Source organism: Mangifera indica, chromosome 4 (assembly GCF_011075055.1).
Source record: "Mangifera indica cultivar Alphonso chromosome 4, CATAS_Mindica_2.1, whole genome shotgun sequence".
NCBI classification, from domain to species: domain Eukaryota; kingdom Viridiplantae; phylum Streptophyta; class Magnoliopsida; order Sapindales; family Anacardiaceae; genus Mangifera; species Mangifera indica.
The window spans coordinates 15,241,548-15,262,242 of record NC_058140.1 but is presented as its reverse complement, the minus strand read 5'-3'; the positions used below and the strand labels follow the sequence as shown (position 1 = coordinate 15,262,242).

Below are 20,695 nucleotides of genomic sequence, written 5' to 3'. Positions count from 1 at the left end.
ATTAATTGTAAAATAAAAAACCCTATCTAGTAAAGGTGAAAAAATAATTTTTTAAAATTAAATTAAAGAAAAAATAATTAGTTTTTAAAATTAAGACAAGAAAATAAGATAATATTTTGTAAGTGTTTTCAAAACCTTATATAGTAAGTGTCAACGTATTCATTTGTGCAATTGCCTTTGCGGTTGAGCAAATTATATATCAGTATAGGCCAAAAGACATATTTTAGATTTATTATCATTTTAGTCAAGTGGTTTTTATACCAAGATACCATCAAAGAGAGAGAAAACTTGTCAATGATAGGGTTAACCATACATCGGAGTGAATCACTAAAAAAATAATTGTCAAGAAGAAAGAATGTATTTTTTGTGATGTAAATGTAATGTTTTAAACATTGATAAAAGTAATTGTTAATTATAAAATAAAAACTAGATAATAACAGGAAAACATTAATTTTTCAAAACTAAACTGAAAGGAAATTGTTAATTCTCAAAATTGAGGTAGGGAAAAGAGATTTTTTTTCTTTAAATAAAATTGACAAATAATATTTTTATTTTTGATAATAATATTAAAATATAATAAATTTTTAGAACATGAAGGAGGAAAATTTGGGATGCACGAAACCTTAGGCGGGAACAAGTCTTTCGGCCATCATTATTTCTATCTATTTATTGTGAAATTATTGCTTCTATTTTCATTGTCATTTTCAGATTGGAATTGTTACACATTGACTAAAGTTGGAAGTAATGAAGTTCGCTTCACTTGGTCGGAATTCAGTTCCTGTCCTATGTGGTAAAATATTCAAAATCGATTGGCTTTGAAAAAGATGTGGAAGGAAGAAATGTCAACACGATTTTTTCGACACGACTCTCTTTTTCTCAGTCTACTTGTCCAAACTGAAGAATTAAAAAATCTCAGGAGAGAGACCTTTAATTCAATTAATAATAATAATAATATTATTATTATTATACTCATCAATTTAGAAAAAAATAAATGAATCTTAGTTTAGTCCAATTGTTTCTCTCTCTCTCTCTCTCTTTAACTCTTTTTTCAATATTAATTGAGAATATATTTTTTTAAAAATGATTCTTCTAATTTTTTTTTTTATACTTTCCTTTATTTACGCAATTACCAATTATTATTAAAAATAAATTAAAATCAACCAAAATTAACAATAAAACACGCAACTATATAAGAATCCCATCAAACCTAGTAATTAATTAAAGCATTTTCTATTAGTTATTCAAATATTAATAAATTATAACTTGTTACCCTACCACCATGGCGGATGTTTCCTTTGGTCAAAGGGGTCAATATTTCCACCATGGTATAGAATCGTATAGAATGGGAAAGATAATATCGTTGACAGGAATTAAATTATCAAATTGTTTTCCCATTGTTATTTTTATACAAAGAGATTTTTTATTTGTACTTTAAACTTATACGTGTGTAAGTGTTATATTTAATCATAAATCGAATGATTTAATAGTAACTACTAACTAATCGTTACTTAGATATCGTTTTTATGAATTTAACCCAAAAAAGTTTTATCATATAACAAGTATTTACTTCAAAAATTAATTTTTGGATACTTTTCTTTTTTTAATACCAATACCAAGATTCTTTTATTCTGCCTTTTTTTGGCTTCAAAAAGGAAAATTTACAAGTGAATAAATGTTGAATAATCTGTACAGTAAAATTGAACATGAATTGATCCAACTTAGTAAATGTTAACTTTAATTGGGAAAAAAAATTCATCATACAATGATTTGAGTAAATTATTATCCCTTACAAATAAACGAAAGTTTTGTCAAGAACCAAGAGGAAAACAATTGCCTCGACAAGCTGTCTTCCTGGTAAAAAAAAAGGGATCACATAATTTCTATACAAAAGAGGTTCAAGTGGGCCTAATGCTATGAGTATAATTTTGTAAGAGATACATTGAAATACAACAAATCAGTTAACATCCATTACTATTATTGCACATTCTAAGTTCCGGGATTTTCAGGCCTTGGAGGCTCAGCGTATGCTTGCCCTTGCTCTCTAATGTCTCTGAACATTGAAAGAAACGAGTTGAAGCCTTCGCCAGAAGCCCCTCCCAAGATCCATAGTAATAGTGAGCTAAATGAATTCATCGTCCCAGGGTTGGGACCAGTTTCCCCTTGCCGAATGTCAGTTTGTCCAGGGATCCCTGCAGGGTTACCAACCCTTTCTGTACTATTATTCTCTGATTGCTCTGGTCTAGGAGCTTCTGCCCGATTGGCCGGCATTGTTTGGTCACGTCCAGGTCTCCAGCCTTGCCCAGAGGGCAAGTCTGTGTTATGTGGGCCTGGGTTCCTAGTGTTCAATCTTGTGATATGTAATGTCGATGCAAGAATGGTAGAGGAGGTGATGTGGAAGTCTGGATGTTGCTGAAGCTGAGACCGACGGTTTTGCATGAATCTTTGCAGTGCTGGTACCTGAGATAAGATGCAGGAATGAAAGATTAAACTCCAACGTAAAAACCATATGGTTAAGTGAACTAGTAAAACATGATTTAACTAACTCAAAGGCTACTTAGAAGTTCTGCCTCGTTGAGACATTTACAGCAAATGCAATTTCAATGGGAGGATCTTGAACAACCCTGAAATTGTTTTTGGGATTGGTTACCTCAAAACGGTTCCAGAAGTACAGAATGAGGTGCTGCATAAATGCTGCAGTGGTAGCCAGTGCCAGATATGAAAAACCTGAAAATATTGACATAGTTTATGCTTAAGACAAAAGTAACAGTTCAGGTGACATAAAATGAGTCAAAAATTTTATAGGGCCGACCGTAGGCATAAGAGAAGAAATAAATGTGGAAAACCAGAAAGTAGAGCAAAAAGAAGCGAGGAAAGAACTTCATTGAGATTGGAGTGCGTACACTGCGACATAACATCAACCACAATCACATCAGAAAGAAAAGAGAATCTAGTCCTACCGTGTTTTGTAATATACAAGAGAGGAGAGAGAGACCTGATCAATGTAAATAGTTCACATAACCAAACAAGAATCAAAACCATGAAAGCCAACAGCTGGTCATCATAGAACTCAAACAGAAAAAAGAGGATACCAATCATTATCTGCACAATCCAACATACAAGTCTCAATCAGTAAGAACAAACAGAGAACCAATACCACAAAAATCTAGAGTAATTGTTGGAATATGCAAAACTCTTCAACATAAAATCATGCAAAACTCTTCAACATAAAATCAAGAAGAAAAGATTGATGTGTACCGGTACAAAGACAAGTGATTCAATTACATGCACAAAGATCAACTGAAATGTTGGAAGCTGATGCCGAGCATGGTGTTGAAGCTGAACTGCAGTAATTTGAGAACAGGATACACCCAGTCACATCATAATCAGAGAAGAAAAAGCAGAGCAAGAAAGAACAGGAAAAATCGCACTGGTGGATGGGCACTAAAAGAATGCAACCATGTTACACTGCTTGTTCCCACTAAACCCATCAATCAAGATACACAATTGATGAACTCTTGTCACAGAGATTGCATCTCCCACAGAAACTAACGAATTACTGAAACCCTCATCCACGAATGCAATTACTTTGGAGGTAAGAAATAAGCAACTAAATTAAAGTTGTTCATAAATTAAACAGAAGGAATGCAAAAAATGTGTGTACTTGTTAGTTCAACTGGTGATATCTCTTTAGTAGTTAAACAGGTCCAGGCATCAGACTTGCTCATACTCATACCAAGTAGAAAGGGGTATTCAAAAGTTTGACAATACATGGGATTAAAAAGATAAACAAAAGTATTTAAAAGATGCATATGCTGTGCAGTGCTTGCACTATGTTTCAATCCCAGAGAAAAAAATCACATGAAGCACACCTGTAAACTTCAGCATGCGAGTTTGTGTCTCCCTCAATGTAAATGAAACAGACATTGTGGTTGTGAAAAAGACAAATAACGACATCATAAGCACACCACATTTTGTCACCAGATAATCTGCATATATTAAACCAAAAAGAGATAAAAACTTAACTCCATATGGTCACAATCTATATACATAATTTGACTCAAGATAACCAAAGAAAAACCTCCTGCTATGTTATGGATCACCAAAATGGGTATTGTAATTGTCAAGATCATGGTTATCAATATCATATATTATGATACGGATAAAAACAATACTTATCTTAGGGTATATCAAAAATTGATGCAATATGGTGTGCATATCATATGATACGATACATATTGGTCAATATCGGTAAAATTAACAATATGGATAGATACACATTTTAGAACTAAATTGGGCTAGTTGAAATCAGGTCACCCAACCAGATCTCAATAAAACTGGCCCAAAAAATAATTTTTACTTTTCCAAACTTCACCTAAATCCCTAAATCAACTTTTCCTAACTAGGTCTCTCTTCCATCATTTCGTTTCACTTAACTTTTATTAATCCTAAATCCCTAAATTGGTGAAGACAATTTTATTCATTGGGTTTCATCGGTTTGGGTTTTGGAAATTCTATTACAATGTTGAGGTGGATTTCGGTGACCTCCAACAAAGGTAAGCTGGAAATTTGGATTTTGTTTGTTATTAATTTATTAAGGTCGTCAACTAAAGAGGATAGGTTAGGCTGAAATATGTCGTGGTGGCCGGTGGGTGTTATTGGTTTTAGGCTGACAATTAAATAATTTGGCAGATTTCAACTGCACCTAACATGTTTACTATGGATTAAACATATTTAACAACTTTTCAATCTATAAATGTTTTTTGAAAGAAATATTATACCTAACATCTTTATTACGGTCATTTATGCTATCCATTATATAGTAGTGAGACTCTATTGGGACCTTTAAGGATATAAATTATTTGTTTATACTTTATTTAGAATAATATATCTTACACTTGGCTATTTATGTTTATGTTTCTTTGTTTGGTTTGTTGTGGTTTGTCACAGCCTGTTTTGATCAACTAGATTAAGATTGAGATTTGAATAATTAGACTAGAACATGAGAAATAAAAAGGGTATAATAGATGATCTTACATGGGAGCATTGTAAGTTTTATTTCTTTTTTGCTTTTAAATCAGGAATCACAAGACATAATACCGATGCATGCTCAGGAAACAATTCCTAACATAGAAACAAATTGATATATAAGCGCCAACCAAATAAGGACATTGTTAAATAAGATAATACAGCTCATTACACAAAAAAGCACTTCATAGAAGAAATAAGGGAAAACTTATCAAACCTCCAAACTTTGCAGGACCTCCTGGTGGTTCATGAGCATAACTAATATTATAGAACTCCTTTGTCTGATAATTAAAAAGATAACCTACAAACAAATTCAAGAAAGTGATTAAAGACAATAGGAATATTCAGTCGCACAAACTCATCAAGAACAGAATCTATCATGACTCTGGGAAAGCTTTGTACCACTAATGCCTCGTAGTCAATCTGACCTAGATGAATCACATCAAACTCATTCACCAATAGGCTAATTCCACAGTTGACATTTGAATGTACAGTAATAAAATTAAACCTGAGAGGGAGTCAACTGAAAATTTGTTTTCAGATTGGCATGCCCAATAAACATTTCTGTGTGAATGAGTGATTCTCTCCAGCATTTTGACATGAAAATTTAGTTACCCAGAAATATTACTCAGTAATTGGTATGTGCAATCTACTATTGCTTTAGGGAGTGTGTTGGAGGGGCAGCATCGGTACATAAATATGGATATTGCTTGGCGTACATGGGATCAAAGTCGTGGGACCAAAAGGTTCTGTGAATTTCAGGAATGAGAGGAATTATATAATAAATTGAGAAACAGTAAATGAAATTGATTGAGGTCTTGAGAATCCTATTATGATCAAAACTTTTTCCTTTTTCATTTACCTTAATTTTAGAATTTAAGGATGCAATATTTCTCTTAGGCCACAGAAATTTTATCTTCCTCTTCTTGTTGCTATACCTTCATTGTCTATTGACCTTTCCTCTTTCAGTTCATTTAAATGAATTTGTTATCTTCAATAAATACAATCACACTGAAAAATGAGCAAGGGTCCACATTTAATAGCAGAAGTATTTAAATTCCAAAGACGACCAATAAGAACAATGATTCCATCTAAAATTGCTCTCATTTAAATCTTTTGGCTAGTTTTTGTTCATTCCATTTCTTTTTTGGCTAGATAATAAAGGAGGAATACAACTAATAAAAAGAAGAGGACTATGTGATTCAGCCTTGATCATTAAGATTGAGAGCAGAGGGATCCAGCCAACAAAGTGTGATAGCAAGGAGTTGATTCGAGAAGATTCTAATGAGCACCTAGGGGGGCCACGTGGCTTTTGCTCATTGAGACAGTATGGCAAACAGTTAGAAGCACATGACAATAAAAGGGAGAGAATGGGTGGACAAAAGACAGCGATTATTGTGAAAATTAATTTGGGGAAGGCTTCTACCTTTCCAGGAGAGTGTTGGTGCTCTTGAATTCGCCAGAAATTTGGTTTGTTTTTGCTTTTGTTCTTTTTTATTTTTGCTTTTTCTTCTTATATTGTTTGGCAATCATCTGTTTCATTCAATATAAACATCTGTTTGGATTATAAATTGGTCGGGACTCTATCAATTGGTATCAGAGGCAATAGAATTGAGGTGTGATGATTTGGAGCAAAGATATTGTGTTCTGTCCAACAAAGTCACCACCATGGATTCTTGGCTGGAAGAATTGACAGTGAAGATAGCTGAACATGATGCTCAATTTGATGCCTTGGAGGGGTATGTGTATGACATTCAATGGCTTATGATGAGAAAAGCGAAAGGGAAAGCTGATGATCCAACGTGTCCCTTCCTCATAGTCAACTAATGTAATTATAACTCATTTAAGTTCAATAGAGAAAGGATTGAGCTTGATGATAGAAGCAGTTCAATGAGACAGAAGAACGTAGAGAGAATCCTAGCATTTATTACCATGACCTAAGAACCAATTGTTAATTTATATAAAACATAAAATCCCAAAATCAGGTTTAATTCTAAACTATTGCTATCCATGGTCATAAATTTTTGTCAATTTGTGCAAAATACAGGACATTTTGGTATGAGAGTCAAACCAAAGACGGCTTGGTTTGTCTTGATCACAAACTAAGAGATACAATCAAGACCACCAAAACCAAAGCATACCAAAATGTAAATTGGTGGTCCAGTTTGGTATGATTTGGCAGTTTGAGGCTAAACCAAAGAAAAATGTGTTTTTTAAACATAGAATACATTGAAGCATACAGATTTGTGTATCCAAGATTCTTTAGTACAAACACAATCCAAATTTTCAGAAAATTTTTGTACTCTAAATATTTGAAACACAGATCAAGCCAACCAAATAACCAGTGAAATTCCCATATCCTTTCAGGCCACCTCACTTTCCCAAATATAAGAATATCCATTGTAGTTGTAGACAATGCCAAAAGTGAGAGAAAAGAAAAGGTATGATAGATGGATGCTGCTCATGGAGCTACTAAAAGATTAAATAGCAGAAAGATATCATTTAAATGTGTAAACCTTTGGAATTTTTTTTGTTTTTTTTATAAATATGATAGAGAAACAGAGAGAAAAGGCACTTTTGCATAATTGCAGGACCATGGTCTAGCTATTCTGAGATAAAAGCTGTTAACAAAACAAAATATTAAAATTTCAACCAAAAAATATTATAATAAACACAAAGACAAACAGCAACTGTCACACAATTATGTACTATTTCATGTTACATACTTTGAAAAAGATGTGCTGTAAATAAAATTTCATTAGCAGTAACCTAAAAGTTTTACCTTGACCAGGAGAGTTCAGTAAGCTATTCCTCAAAATAGTATCATATCCAACAAATCTATTTATGAGGAGTTGTTGCCACCTGTAAGTAAGAAAATATTCAAGTAAAGCATATTTTAGCTTAAAGCATTTAAATGTATGCCACTCAAGCTTCAAAATGGAAACAAAATATGAAACTTCTGGCAATTATTTTCACATATTAACTTTTCAAAAGCTTTAATATAACAAACTCTCATGGTTCAATGGCACACAATTGAAGGCAAACCAATCTTGAAACCATGAAATCAAACAGCTAGAGCATTAGCATCATAATTAGGCATTGCCATAACTGTTTCTAGAGTAAAGCTGGCAAGCCATTAATTTTAAACAGAAAATTTCGCATCAATAACATTTAACAGACCATGTGCATGGTTGAATAAAACACCAAACCACTAATACTCAGCAAAAAAGTTTAAAAGACCAGTGAAAATGATGCTGTAGACAGGTGAATTACAAACATACAAACAAGCAGCTTGTATTGTCCAATATGGTTTTATTTTTAAAAACCTTTATTCCCTGCTTTAATGTCATATAGCAGGCAATTAAGTTCCTATATAATTTAAAACTAAGAACATATCTAAATGCCAGAATAGAAACTTAAGACTTAAATGTCATATAACAGACATTTGTCATTTTCGAGACAAGCCAAAGCACAATACATTATTACGGTTAGCCAATTACCTGTTTCCAAAGCAGGAATGCCTAGCTGATATGCTAATATTAACAGTGTGTATGTTATGCTGAGACCTGGCTGATTCAGATAGCAAAAAATATCCCTACAGAACAAATTGATTCAGAAAACATTAGAAAGCCTAAGATAATTTTTTTTTAAAAAAAGGCAAGCTTCAATATATCAACAAAACCTTTGAATAAACAGCTTTTATAATCAAATAAGGTACTTTTGATGCTGTAAAGTTTACAGAATAAAGAATTACCTTCTCCATGGTGTATAAATAAGTAGGTTCAAATACTTTGCTTCTATCCTCAAGCCACTGCACTGAAAGTACACAGATTTTATTAAAATCATAAAACCTATTCCACAACTCAGTACAACTGAAACTATATCCCTCTTGCCTGCAATTCATATGTTCCAAATATCTACCCAAATGTAATAATCATTTAACATTTTTACTCTCAAAAAGTTACGCCTAACCCATCTAGATATTTCTATGTTCTAAATTTGGAAATACTGATAAAAAAAAACCAAGCAAACCCCCAGTTTCTAAGCTGCTGCATTAATATCTTGGTTTCAACCCCTTACCATTTTATTATTAAAAACTTTTGGAAATCTTAAAAAAACATTAAGATAAAAAAATATTAAACTCATTACCAAGAATGCATAGCATAATTTGAAATTTTAGTGTGTTAAATATTTTAATCTAATTAGCCTTTAGATCAATAAGAGCAAGAAATTCTGATTTTAACAAGTTTTGACTTTTTTTTTGTGCTAAGAAATAAAGATTCTCTGTAAAAAAAAGGATACGAAATGGACAAGATGTCCATACAAAAAGGACAAGCTATTACTAACCCAAGGGTTGATAGAAAAATACAAAATGAAGATGCCTCTGCCATTCCAAAATCTTCAACACTATAAATAAAAAAATTCCTAATCAAATTTGCTAACACAATCTTCCCCAGCTAGGTAATTGAAACTTCCCAATTCAGTTAAATAAAGAAAAAAGAAACATCATTGAATTCTGAAGTAATATACACCCCAAAAAAACCCAAAATTTTTATTCCACATGGATCAAACCTCTTCCCCACTTGTATCCTCAAAAATTATCCTATTTCTTTCTAACCAAACAACCCCAAAACTGCCATAACCGTGCAATTCCACAACACTGAAGCTTTTCTTCGGCCTCCTAATTAAATCAGGAGATCTTAAGAGTTAGGATTACATCCAAGCAACTATAAGGGGGAAAGTAGATGAATAGTTAGTTACCTGCATATGTGTTTATCCTGTCCAAGTAAAGCATATGCAACCACTTTGGAATGTCAAGATTTAAATGAATCCCAGATATATTCTGCACTAAAAAGTTCAAATTCAACATAGAGAGAGATTTTGTAAATCATTATGCAGAAATCAAGTTATGATTCTAAAGGTTACATTGTAAACACATTTCTGTAGCTGAAGTTACTGACTCTGAAAAGCAGTTTCTGTTCAAGAGACACAAAATCATGCGCAACTTTAAACTAAATATCCATTGGTTGCATTAAAACTTCAAACAAAAACAAAAATGAATACAAACTTCAATGTGGGCTATGTAGGAAAAAGAAACGGAAAAAGAAACAGAAGAAAGGATAAAAACCAGAACTTAGAGTTTCACAATCTCGCTTCTCAGCTCATTTCCTTGTATATGTGGTAACCAACATCATCACATGGCACTAGATAGGGGCAAGATGGTTAAAAACCAATTAATAGTGCTATATTCTATGCCTTACATATTGGTATATGCTACAAGGTAGGCAATAGTGCACGACATAGCATCCTATATATAGTATAACATAGGTTAGTATAACTGCCCCTTGGTATTATTGTGAATTTAATTTGTAAGAAAGAAGAGGCCCACAAGTGCTGAACTTTTTACAACAGGAATCAAATCAAATGGTGATAGATAGCATCTAACATATTTTGTAACAGTAAAATTTTAATAATCCAGTTCTTTCAGCACTGAAGAATGTTAAAAATAAAAGAGGAAAAAAAAAAAAGTGATGGAGGTGGGAAGCAAACTACAATAAGTTTTATGAAATATTTTTATTAAACATTATAAAGAAATATTATTTAATTTACTCACCCACAGCTTCTGGAAACTTCCTAATATTTGTATTGTATGTCTCCAAATGAAAGATAGACGTTTGTACCACTTTTTTCCAAAATGAATGATTGCAGCTTTAAATGTCTCCTTGGCTGACAAAGGGAAGTTGCGTGGCTCCTCCTTATCAATTTTAATAACTGCATCATCCATTGACTTAGAGCCTAGACTATTGCCAGAGCTTTCTGCTTGATCAACAAGTTCACTATCAGTCTTCCAAAACTTCAACACCAATTTGCTCTTCTGAGCTTTGGAACCAATCCAATTCAACCAGAAACTTGCAAGTGAAAATTTCAATTCATCTCCATCCACATTGGCTACTTCTACTGCAGTGGTTGCACTTTTTACACTAGAAACATCAGTAACATTAGAAACAGACCCATTTTGCAACCACAAACCAGCACTGGTTATCTGCGGCAAGGAAAAGGTTTCTGTCTTAGTAATGACAGTCTGACCATTAAGAAACAAACCCAAGTTATCCATAAAAGGCAACTTAATCTCAAAACTTGATACCTGGACTCAAAAAAAAAAAAAAAAGAGCACAATTTCTAAATTACATGGAGCAATCACAGAATTTAAGAGGGGCCGAGCTGAACTGGGAAAATGTCAAGTTGCACTAAATTGTATGAACGTTCAGAATCCATTTTATATCTCATGGGTTATCAATTTGAAGGAAATATGCATAGCAAACACAGTATATTGGTAGCTCAAAAGGAAACAAAATTAAACAGAGTCAATCTTAATAACCATCTAACATTAGAAGTAACATGTGTCATAAAATACTCAACGCTTATGCATAAACACATACAAAGAGGATCCAACCCATCACCTGACCATACAAAGATTAAGCATTTCACTTTGGTTTCATTTTAATCACATACAAGAAATAATTGTTGCATATCCTGAGATGGACAACTCTAAGAATTCCATCCCTTTAGCACAGTAAATACAAGTTAGTTTAATCACATAATAGCCCACTCCATGCAAGAAGTTTCCTTGTCAGATATTATAAGCTTAACAATATGCAGCAATTTAGTGAATTTGCAAGCAAACAAACAAACTAAGCGGAAATTCAAAAGAATAAGATCACACACACCTTAATTTGTATAAGCTGGGCTTCTGTGGTATCCATTCCAGAGAGTTCACTTGAACATCCAGGCTTCATATGCAAAACAACCATATATAAGTCAAAAAATTTACCCAAAGTATCATTAAAAAATAAAAAACACAAATCCATCTCCGATTCTCATAAATTAACAGTTTTATGCTTCTGGGTTGGAGAGAAAATAGTAAGATCGATACAATTACCTGTTGAACATAGTTGGCGTGCATAACAACAAGAACACAAAACAAAGTGATGGCAATGAAGAGATAGAATAATTCCAAAGCAGCTCGAACTTTAGGCGTCAACATCTGAGAGAACCTCTCCTGAACCCTTATAAATGTCTGCTCTGGATCCATTTTTGTGAGAAGTGCACAGGACAAATCGTGTAAGAGATTTCTCTGCTCGGCTAGAGTCAGAGACAAGCGTTTTGGATTAATTTTTTCATTTTTCTTTTCTTTTTTGTTTTCGAAATTCTCTTTTGGATTTTTTTTTTCCATACTTTCTTTTATCTTTTTGTTTCCGTGTGACCTTTGGATACTTCAACATCCAACGATTTACGTTTACCCTTATTTTGTGACAAATTTTATCCAAAAAAAAAAAAAAAAACGTTTTACATATATAAAACTCCTACCCCAAATAAGACTTTATCCCAAAATTTATTAAATAATTTTATATCTTAATTTATATTATTTTAATTAAAAATAATATAAATTTTCAAAATATAAATATAATTGAAATAAATTATAATTTTAAAAAGTATCATAGGTATTAATAAAATTTTTAATATTTTTCCAAAATTAGTTTAGATTTGATTTTGAATTTTTAAATTTTAATATGTCCCTTGATAATTTCAAAAAATATAGTAACAATCCAAAAAAATAACACAACACAATAAATATCATATATTATATTTTTCAAATATATAAAGTAAATATAATAACTTTTGAAACAAGGTAGGAGAAATTTTTTATTTACCCTAATAAATTTTTAAAAAATAATAATATATAATAGTATATTTGTAAAAAAAAAAAAAAACTATAACTTTTAATAAATAAATGGTATCAATGAAAATTTTAAAGGTTTTGAAAATTCTAAAAAAGTTTGGGTGTATGTTTGAAAGTTTATAATTTTCAATGTCTCTCATAATTGTTTTATAAATTACAATTACACTTTAAAAAATAGAATAAAATATCAACAAATTAAAATTGTAAATATCATGCCAAATTATCAGGACCATAAATATATTTTTAAAACATGTCAAGTTGAATATGATAATTTTTTAAATAATATAGAAAAATATTTATTTGTCCCTAATAAATTTTAAAAATAACACTTATATCTTTATAACATTGTTCACAATACAGTCTGACAAATGTGTTATTGTAATATTTCAAGCATTTAGTACAAAATAATAATTAATTATATTTCGTATTTTAATAGTTAGACAAAATAATATAAATATTTATTAATAGTTTAAATGAATAGTTAACTTTAACACAAAGGTGGAAAATTAGTTTTTTTAAACTTAAATGGTAACAATGGTCATTTCCTCAGTCCTTGGGTGAGAAATAATTACTTGGCAATTTTATAAACTTATTTATTTCTAAGGATAAAAAATTTAAAATTTTCAAAACTAAATTAGCCTAAAATTCATATAAAACCCATAAAAAATTATAAACCGGGTCAAATATCAAAACCATTTTGGGATTAAAAATATGCTAATTAATCCTCCCACATTAATAATGTATTTACTTTGCCTAATATAATAAACTCTAACTCATGGAATAAATTCTTGATAAGGAATAATCTATACCTCGATTTAGAAATAGATCTTCCTAACATAAAAAATACAATCGACCAGTTGACATTTAAATCTTTATCTCCAAAATTAGAAGATTGGTCTGGTTAAATACACAAAAAGCAAAGATGAACTAGATACCTCTGGGACTTCCATGTAAAAATTTAAAAAGGGAGGTGTTTCACCTTGTTCAGTTTCTTTGTTGGGACTTTGTGGTGAAAAATTAATGAAAGAATTCCGATGCCGGGAATCAAACCCGGGTCTTTCGGGTGAGAACCGAATATCCTAACCGACTAGACTACAATCGAGCTTTTTGGACGATTGTCGTTATTTTAATTTATTAAAGTTTAAATTTTCCTTTGTTTTTTTATTCCGGGCAGGTGAAGAGAAAGCTGGTTAAAATGCTTAGCTATTAGGCACAGAATACAAAAACTAATTCATGTTTCATAAAATCATGAACACTTTTTTTTTAAAATAAAAATCAACTATAGAAGGGTAAAAAGGTAAAACACCTTTAATTGAATTTAGAGAGTGTTTAAAATGTACACACTTCCCCAAATTTGTTGAAAGATAGTTTATCATTCATGGTTGTAAGTTGTGAGTTTACCAATCACCATTTTGCTTGGGCACTAAGGCCTTGAAGTTGGCCTACTAAATATTTAAAAGTTGAGTGTCATCTATGGTTAACTTTCCTGGTGTTGCCAAAATTTTTTTATTATGGAGTTCATACATAAATAGAGCAACTAAAACAACACACCATCACCTTTTTGCAATCAAAGCTGACCAAAACTTTGAGTCTACCAAGTGTTGCTTGTCAAATGGACTAATTTACCTCCAATTTTAAAATCAAATATATTTTGTTTTGATGTCATACACATTTTGTGTTGCAATGAATTATATTATATGATACAGACTATATTGTATCAACAATTCCATTTATGAGACTTTATTATGGTAAAATAAGTCGTAAGCTCAACCAAAGGGGTCACCACCATCTATGTTCTTTTCGTTTTTACTTATTTGCCAATCATAAAAGGGGCCTTTTAATTTGAGATTACAGCGACTTCATACAATTGCTTATCAATGTATTTACATATTACAAATATATATATATATATATTAAATGATAAGCTCATCTGTACCATATTTTATATTCCATGTACTTAGTTTTAATTGGTTTTTGGTTTATTTTACTATAGATATTACCCCAATTAAGTTATATCCTGCTTGCTTTTTACATAAACGGGTAAGTTTGTTGTCACGGGATTTTATCAGCACAAATTGTTTACTACTGCATTAGAATGTAAAAAATGTCACACTTGAGTGGAAAGCTTAAACTAATAGGCAACCATGTTACCAAAACTCCTCAAGTTCAATCAAATATTGTCCGCTTTAAATTTAACCGCATGCCATGATTTCTTTTGAACTTAATGCAAACATCGTTTACACGAAATTCATATACTTATTCAAACAAATCAAACTAATGTGACGCAACACTTATCACATATTATGATTGTTTTGGCAATGGAATGATAAAACTAACTTGATGAAGTGGGGAAAAGTTCAAGCTAGATGCAGTATTATTCAATAAGTTATACCTGATTGGAAATACAAGATGGCACAAACTTGATTCAAGTTCAATAAATATGACTATGGAAGGTACCTTTGTCAATCAAATTAGACAAAATGGCTTTTGGAGAAACCAACACAAAGCATACATTACACTATTACAACAACTCAAAACTTGCCAACCAAGATGTTTAATTTCCAGAGTAAAGCACCTCAATCAAGCTAAAGTCAATTTACCTGCTCCTGCCTAGGCCCGAGTCACCGACAGCACCCAAAGAGAGTTTGTATATTGCTGAAACTGAAAACACCCACAAACATGAAAATTTCAAGCAACTTCAATGAAAGAGTTATATAAGGCTACAAAATCAACCATAAAACATGGAAAACAGGAACCGAAACAGAAAATGGAGGCATGAAAAATTCTTATGAAGTTTACCTTCCCTTGACTTTTCACCTAATTACGATAGGGAGAAAACAAATCATAAAAAATAGAACTTATTTCAATAAAGGAGTCCCAGAGAGAGGATTGCATGTCAAACTCTTATAAATAATGGCTGTTTAGATAAAAAGAATATAAAAAGAAACACTTGGGGTCACTGAGCTGACACTTATATTTACTGTTTAAACAAGATAAAAAGAAACACACCTGCTTTACAACTTCTTCAGCTTTATTTGCTAACTCTTGTAGCTTGGTTTCACCAGATTCTTTCACAGACATGGTTTTTGATGCTATGGCGTCCACCTGTTAGAAAAAGAAAACTCAGACTTCAAACTCCCATGGAACAAAATAACCGAGACTTGGTATAAAGATTCAAAGGCAATGAAATTACCTCAGCCACGACAGCTTCAACCTTCCTTTGCCTAGCTTCCAGATCATGCCTCTTGGATTCCACCTCCACCTTCACATTTTCTAATTCCTTAGTAGCCTCTTCAAGTTTAAGACTCCTTTCTTTTTCTAACTGCTTCTTTAGTTCATCCAATTGTTCCACTGAAGAAAAAAGTAGGGCAAAAGAAAGATATACTCTGAAATGATTCAAAAAAGGAAAGACAATAACTTAATGTAACTCAACAAATAACCTGCCTTTTCCTTGCCGTTCAACCAGTTTGGCTTCTAGTGATTTATCCAACACTACATCATCACTGAACTTTGTTTTCAATGCCTTATAGTCCCTTTCAACCGATTTAGCAGAGTTTACCTATGCAAAAAGGAGATATAATAACTGAAGATAGCTGGGGAATGAGTGCTTACATTGCAAAAGTTATCACTACAAAATAAGTTGCAATAATGCAGTGAATGTTTCAACTCTGCAAAATTATAAATAGATTCAAAGTACATGTGAACACTTTAAGTATGTTGATAACTTTCTGTAAGCACATCCAGTAGAGCCAACATATATGGTCGAGAAAGAACCAATGGGAAATTTTAATTGAATTATTTAGCAAACACACCTGTTCTAGTATGGCTTGCATCTGAGAAAAATGCTTTGACATTTTCTTCAAGGCCTGAGAAAAAAACACAAATTTATAACATCATTTAATCACCCTCAGCTTTACTTCCTAAATCAATATTCTGCAGCAAAAATGCATGGAAGCTCACAATGAATGTCAATAAGTGCAATAAAATTAAAAATCTAACTTTGTTGAGATTTTATCCAATTTCAATTCCACACTACAACAGTTTGGATTCCATAAACCACAAGTTAGCAATGAACAAACACTCAAATGTCATTAGAATTATCAATACTGCATACTTCAGCAATTTGGTAGTAGCTTATGTACAAACCTTAGATTCCAGGAAATGCCCAAGAACCTCAAGCTACTGTGCATTTCACAAGCGAAGTTAATAGAAAACTTGTCAATTAAAATTCGTGTTGTGTAGTCATGTTTTAAGCTAAAAAATTAAATTAAATAATGAAAGAGGGTCCACAACACCCCCCCCCCCCCCCCCCTCTAAAAAGGAAAAAAAGGACTGACTCCTAACACTATGAAAATAGAGTATGTCACCACATATTAGTTTACTTGAATACCACATATAGATTAGCATAGTACTTTATGTACAAGTACCTTTGTATAAACCTCAAGGGTTGCAGTCTTATCCTGAAAAGATTGCACCGCTAATCTTTCCGCATTCTTTGCCTCATCCCGAACTGATTTTTTCTCTTCCAAAGCTCTCTTTTAGCAAAAAACAAAACAAAATGAAAATTTAAAAAAAAAAAAAAACAAAGAAGAATTTACATAACAAAAAGAGAAGACAAATAAAGTGCCCAAACAGTCAAATGCAACCAGCATTCTAAATATATATGGAAACTTAGTTACCGCTCACTAAATTCTCTAGGCAATATATGAAAAACCGACATGACTAGAATGATATGATTAGGCCCTTTTATGGACATCTTTTGCACAAGTGGATCATTGTACATACTTCATGCATAAACAAAATTCAATAGAAAATGATCCTAGCATGCAAGGTAAAAAATGTTTAATCATATGCAACTAAACTACCAAGCGTTGGAAAGAAAACATACAAACATATGGCTAACACAGTAATCAGAGATGACTATAAGAAAAGGTACATCAGTAGAAATAGTTGCACTAGAAAATGTGGGGTGTTGAACTGAGCTATGAAAAAAAAAGCACAGGGCTTCATGTTCAAATCAATTAGCACGGATGAGTATAAACACAGAAACATGTGACTCAGTGCAACTCATTCTTATGACCTTTAAGTTTCTATTCATCCCACTTCTCTTTTCACAATCTTCAGCTGTGTTGCCAAATCATAGACACAGATGATACAGTACTTGTAGATTCCCTTAAATCTTATTTCCATGGCAGCACTAAAAGCAGTCACTCAACATAAAATCTCCTCTGCGATACTAGAAAATTATCTCTATTTCCAGAACAAAGCAGTTGGAAAATACAGGCATAGCATATATTCATCTATTTGATTCCTCAAGGGTATCTCAAAGCATCAACAGGAAATGATCCATCTCAAAGTTCATAGTTGATTGCTGTAGATATAGCTAAAATTCAAGAAAACTTCAACAGTTAGTATGTATGTAGTTGTTATAGAAGCGCCGAGCATCATTTGAAAACTTAACGATAAAATGAGTAGGGTACCTGCAGTTTATCCGGTGATTGAACAATTTTTGAACGCAAATCTGCATTTTGTTGGACACTTTGTACTAGGTCAAACTCAGCCTGAGAGATCTGCAACATAGAAGGAAAGATATGTTGACAATAGTAATAACAAAGAACCAAACTTAGATCAAAATATAAAATAAATATATAAGCACTAAATTCCAAATTCAATCATAAGTCATTAAAAAATATTGGATACAGAAATCGAACAGTGACATCATGAGGTAACTGAACTACAACAGACAAAAAAGAAGCCAAATTTTACCAGAATAAAGGAGTCCCAAATCAGATTAAAATGTATGTAGCACGTAAAATGAAAGAATCTGATCTAGAACTCCATGAAAATACATACAATAGCAGCAACAAAAACAATATTTCTTCAGAAATATACAAGCTTATCTCAATAGCCATTTTGTGTACATCTCTCTTATACTCCCATAGAATCATTAATTGTTCTTGAACTGATTTCCTCTTGATAATGCTGATTTCTTATTTGTTTATCAGACATTTGGCATTTGATTCCTCTAAACAGAACCTAGCACCACTTTTCATTGCCTCAAATTACTGGATCAAAGGCAATATAAAAGAAGCTAGTTGTCAATATTCTTACCTTCTCTTCAAGTTCCCCTGTCTTCTCCTTCAATTTTTTTAAAGAAGTTCTAAGTGACATCTGATGCTTGTTGAGGTCCTGAATAGTCTGACGCAATTCTTTAACTCTAGCATCTACCTCCTGAACAACAGGTAACTCCCTTTCTCTCGCTTCATTATAGGCTGTGATCTCTGCATTCAACTACAAAGCAAATATTTGGTGAATACAAATGTTCACTTAACAGCATAAAAAATTTCTCTTTTGATTTACCTGGGCAAGCTTAGCCTCCCACTCTCTTCGCTGCTCATCAAGAAGAGTTAAATCCTCTGCAATCGGTCTAAGAAGATTCATTTTTGTGTCCCTGAAATCAAAAACACAAATTACATTAGTAAGCCAGAAACACATAAACTGATTAAAGGAGATTCACTTCATTGATATCTCAATTATTAGTACACACTTTAATTCTTACAGACAACATAAATTCCTGTAACTATATGTAATATTCTTATCTAAAAATGCATTTCCCAGTCCCAGATCCAGGAGAAATTATATCTTGATCCAAATAACATTTTATCAGCCAAGTGTTTTATTTAGCGGCACTTCAGAATAAGAACTTCAAACCAAAAACTTAGCCATGGCTAACTAGTTTCCCCATTTATATCATGTTAAGAACCCATGTGCAAGAATGAAAAAAAGTAGATACATAATAACTGAATCATAAAAGCAAGTCGGGACAAACATGATTATCACTTGCAGAGAGTGGCTTGAAATTAAACGTCCTTAACCAGTATCCTAATATATACCTATAAGAGACCCCACTTTGACAAACTAATTTACCAATTTCACAACCAAATCAAACAATTCTTAACAAAATTTCAAATTCTGTAGAAAGAAACTCACAATTAATTTTAGCAGAACCAAAATAGAAACTCACTTGTGAAGACAGAAATTTAGAATTGCACTGACAAAATACTCAGTCCGAGTTGCATCGGGTCTTATAAGATCTTTGAGTGTAAATTTCATCGGGCAATCAACAGAACTCACCACCTGTTTCAACCTACTATACAAATTCATCATCTGAACTGAACCCACATGAAGGTCCGGATTCTCAAGCTGCTCCAACGCACCAAAATCCAGTTGCCCTTGATCTTCCCTGCAAAAAAGAAAACAAACTCTCTCACTAATCATAAAACAATGAACCGAGTTCCCGAAAATCAAGATAACCAGGCAAATAGTATACATACTCGTGGAGAATGTCAAGGTAGATCAAGAGTCGGGTGTAGAGATCCGAAATGAAGTCCGGGTTTGGGTTCTTGAGATCACTATCTGTAATGATAGCTATCTGTGAATCTGCCAATATCGAGATGATTTCTGCCACTGAAAGCTTCGGGTAATCGAACTTCGACATTTTTACTGCTCAATTCTCAGGGAACAAATCCACTCCCACTACTAATTTATACTGTTTCAGTGAAATCTAACGTAAAAATAATGTAAATTAGGGCATCAAAAAGTTAAAAGGGACGTTATCTGCAAAATCCAACAGCAATTAAGAAAGAAATGACCAGCTGAATAAATCTCAGAGAAGAATTAAAATTTATAAATTACCTCGAAATAATTTGGATTAATGACGAAAAGTATTAACCATCCTTCATCAAATGCGCTGTTGCTGACCCAGTTGTGTTAGCAGATTGGTCATTTCAGTTTTTGAATTTTTAGGCGGTGCTTTTCATCGGGACGAAACCCCCTTTGGTCCACAACTTTCAGAACATAACGAATATACCCCAAAATTTTAACTCAACTTTGATTCGATATTTTTTATTGCAAAATTGAGTCAAATTT

General features: G+C 32.3%; 2 protein-coding genes and 1 non-coding gene across 4 annotated transcripts; all 3 read right to left on the bottom strand.

Moving 5' to 3' along the window:
- Positions 1 to 1,708: 1,708 nt before the first annotated feature.
- Positions 1,709 to 12,258, bottom strand: LOC123213816 (membralin-like protein At1g60995). Its single transcript, XM_044633415.1, has 14 exons — positions 11,966 to 12,258; positions 11,754 to 11,816; positions 10,640 to 11,068; positions 9,787 to 9,868; positions 8,780 to 8,841; positions 8,526 to 8,620; positions 7,808 to 7,887; positions 5,243 to 5,326; positions 3,870 to 3,986; positions 3,256 to 3,341; positions 2,993 to 3,099; positions 2,810 to 2,901; positions 2,648 to 2,724; positions 1,709 to 2,457 (listed from the first exon to the last, which is right to left on the bottom strand). Exons 1-14 carry the CDS (start codon positions 12,116 to 12,118, stop codon positions 1,987 to 1,989), a joined length of 1,998 nt encoding a protein of 665 aa, XP_044489350.1. The 5' UTR covers positions 12,119 to 12,258; the 3' UTR covers positions 1,709 to 1,986.
- A 1,537-nt stretch (positions 12,259 to 13,795) lies between these two features.
- TRNAE-CUC lies at positions 13,796 to 13,868 on the bottom strand. Its single transcript has one exon. It is a non-coding gene; the product is annotated as a tRNA-Glu (tRNA).
- A 1,308-nt stretch (positions 13,869 to 15,176) lies between these two features.
- LOC123212962 (kinetochore protein NUF2 homolog) lies at positions 15,177 to 20,598 on the bottom strand. Of its 2 annotated transcripts, none has more exons than XM_044632231.1 (12): positions 20,462 to 20,598; positions 20,101 to 20,315; positions 19,791 to 20,009; positions 19,127 to 19,217; positions 18,878 to 19,057; positions 18,247 to 18,336; positions 17,194 to 17,301; positions 16,579 to 16,632; positions 16,211 to 16,325; positions 15,960 to 16,117; positions 15,776 to 15,871; positions 15,177 to 15,427 (listed from the first exon to the last, which is right to left on the bottom strand). In XM_044632231.1, exons 2-12 carry the CDS (start codon positions 20,262 to 20,264, stop codon positions 15,377 to 15,379), a joined length of 1,326 nt encoding a protein of 441 aa, XP_044488166.1. In that variant the 5' UTR covers positions 20,265 to 20,315; positions 20,462 to 20,598; the 3' UTR covers positions 15,177 to 15,376. The 2 variants fall into 2 exon arrangements, with proteins under 2 accessions (XP_044488166.1, XP_044488165.1); XM_044632230.1 differs by having other exon boundaries at positions 20,101 to 20,330; positions 20,462 to 20,587.
- Positions 20,599 to 20,695: the final 97 nt, after the last annotated feature.

Bases quoted from the DNA above. Each gene is read 5' to 3' on its own strand.
- LOC123213816 (XM_044633415.1), bottom strand. From the start codon at position 12,118: ATGGATCCAGAGCAGACATTTATAAGGGTTCAGGAGAGGTTCTCTCAG. The intron at 3,342-3,869 runs GTGTGCTTCATG...AAATTACTGCAG, and splicing joins TCGCATGCTGAAGTTTACAG to TTCAGCTTCAACACCATGCT. The intron at 2,458-2,647 runs GTAACCAATCCC...ATCTTATCTCAG, and splicing joins ACTTCTGGAACCGTTTTGAG to GTACCAGCACTGCAAAGATT.
- LOC123212962 (XM_044632231.1), bottom strand. From the start codon at position 20,264: ATGTCGAAGTTCGATTACCCGAAGCTTTCAGTGGCAGAAATCATCTCG. The intron at 16,118-16,210 runs GCAGGTTATTTG...TTTTTTCTTCAG, and splicing joins GGTTGAACGGCAAGGAAAAG to TGGAACAATTGGATGAACTA. The intron at 15,428-15,775 runs GTGTGTTTCTTT...GGGTGTTTTCAG, and splicing joins CTGAAGAAGTTGTAAAGCAG to TTTCAGCAATATACAAACTC.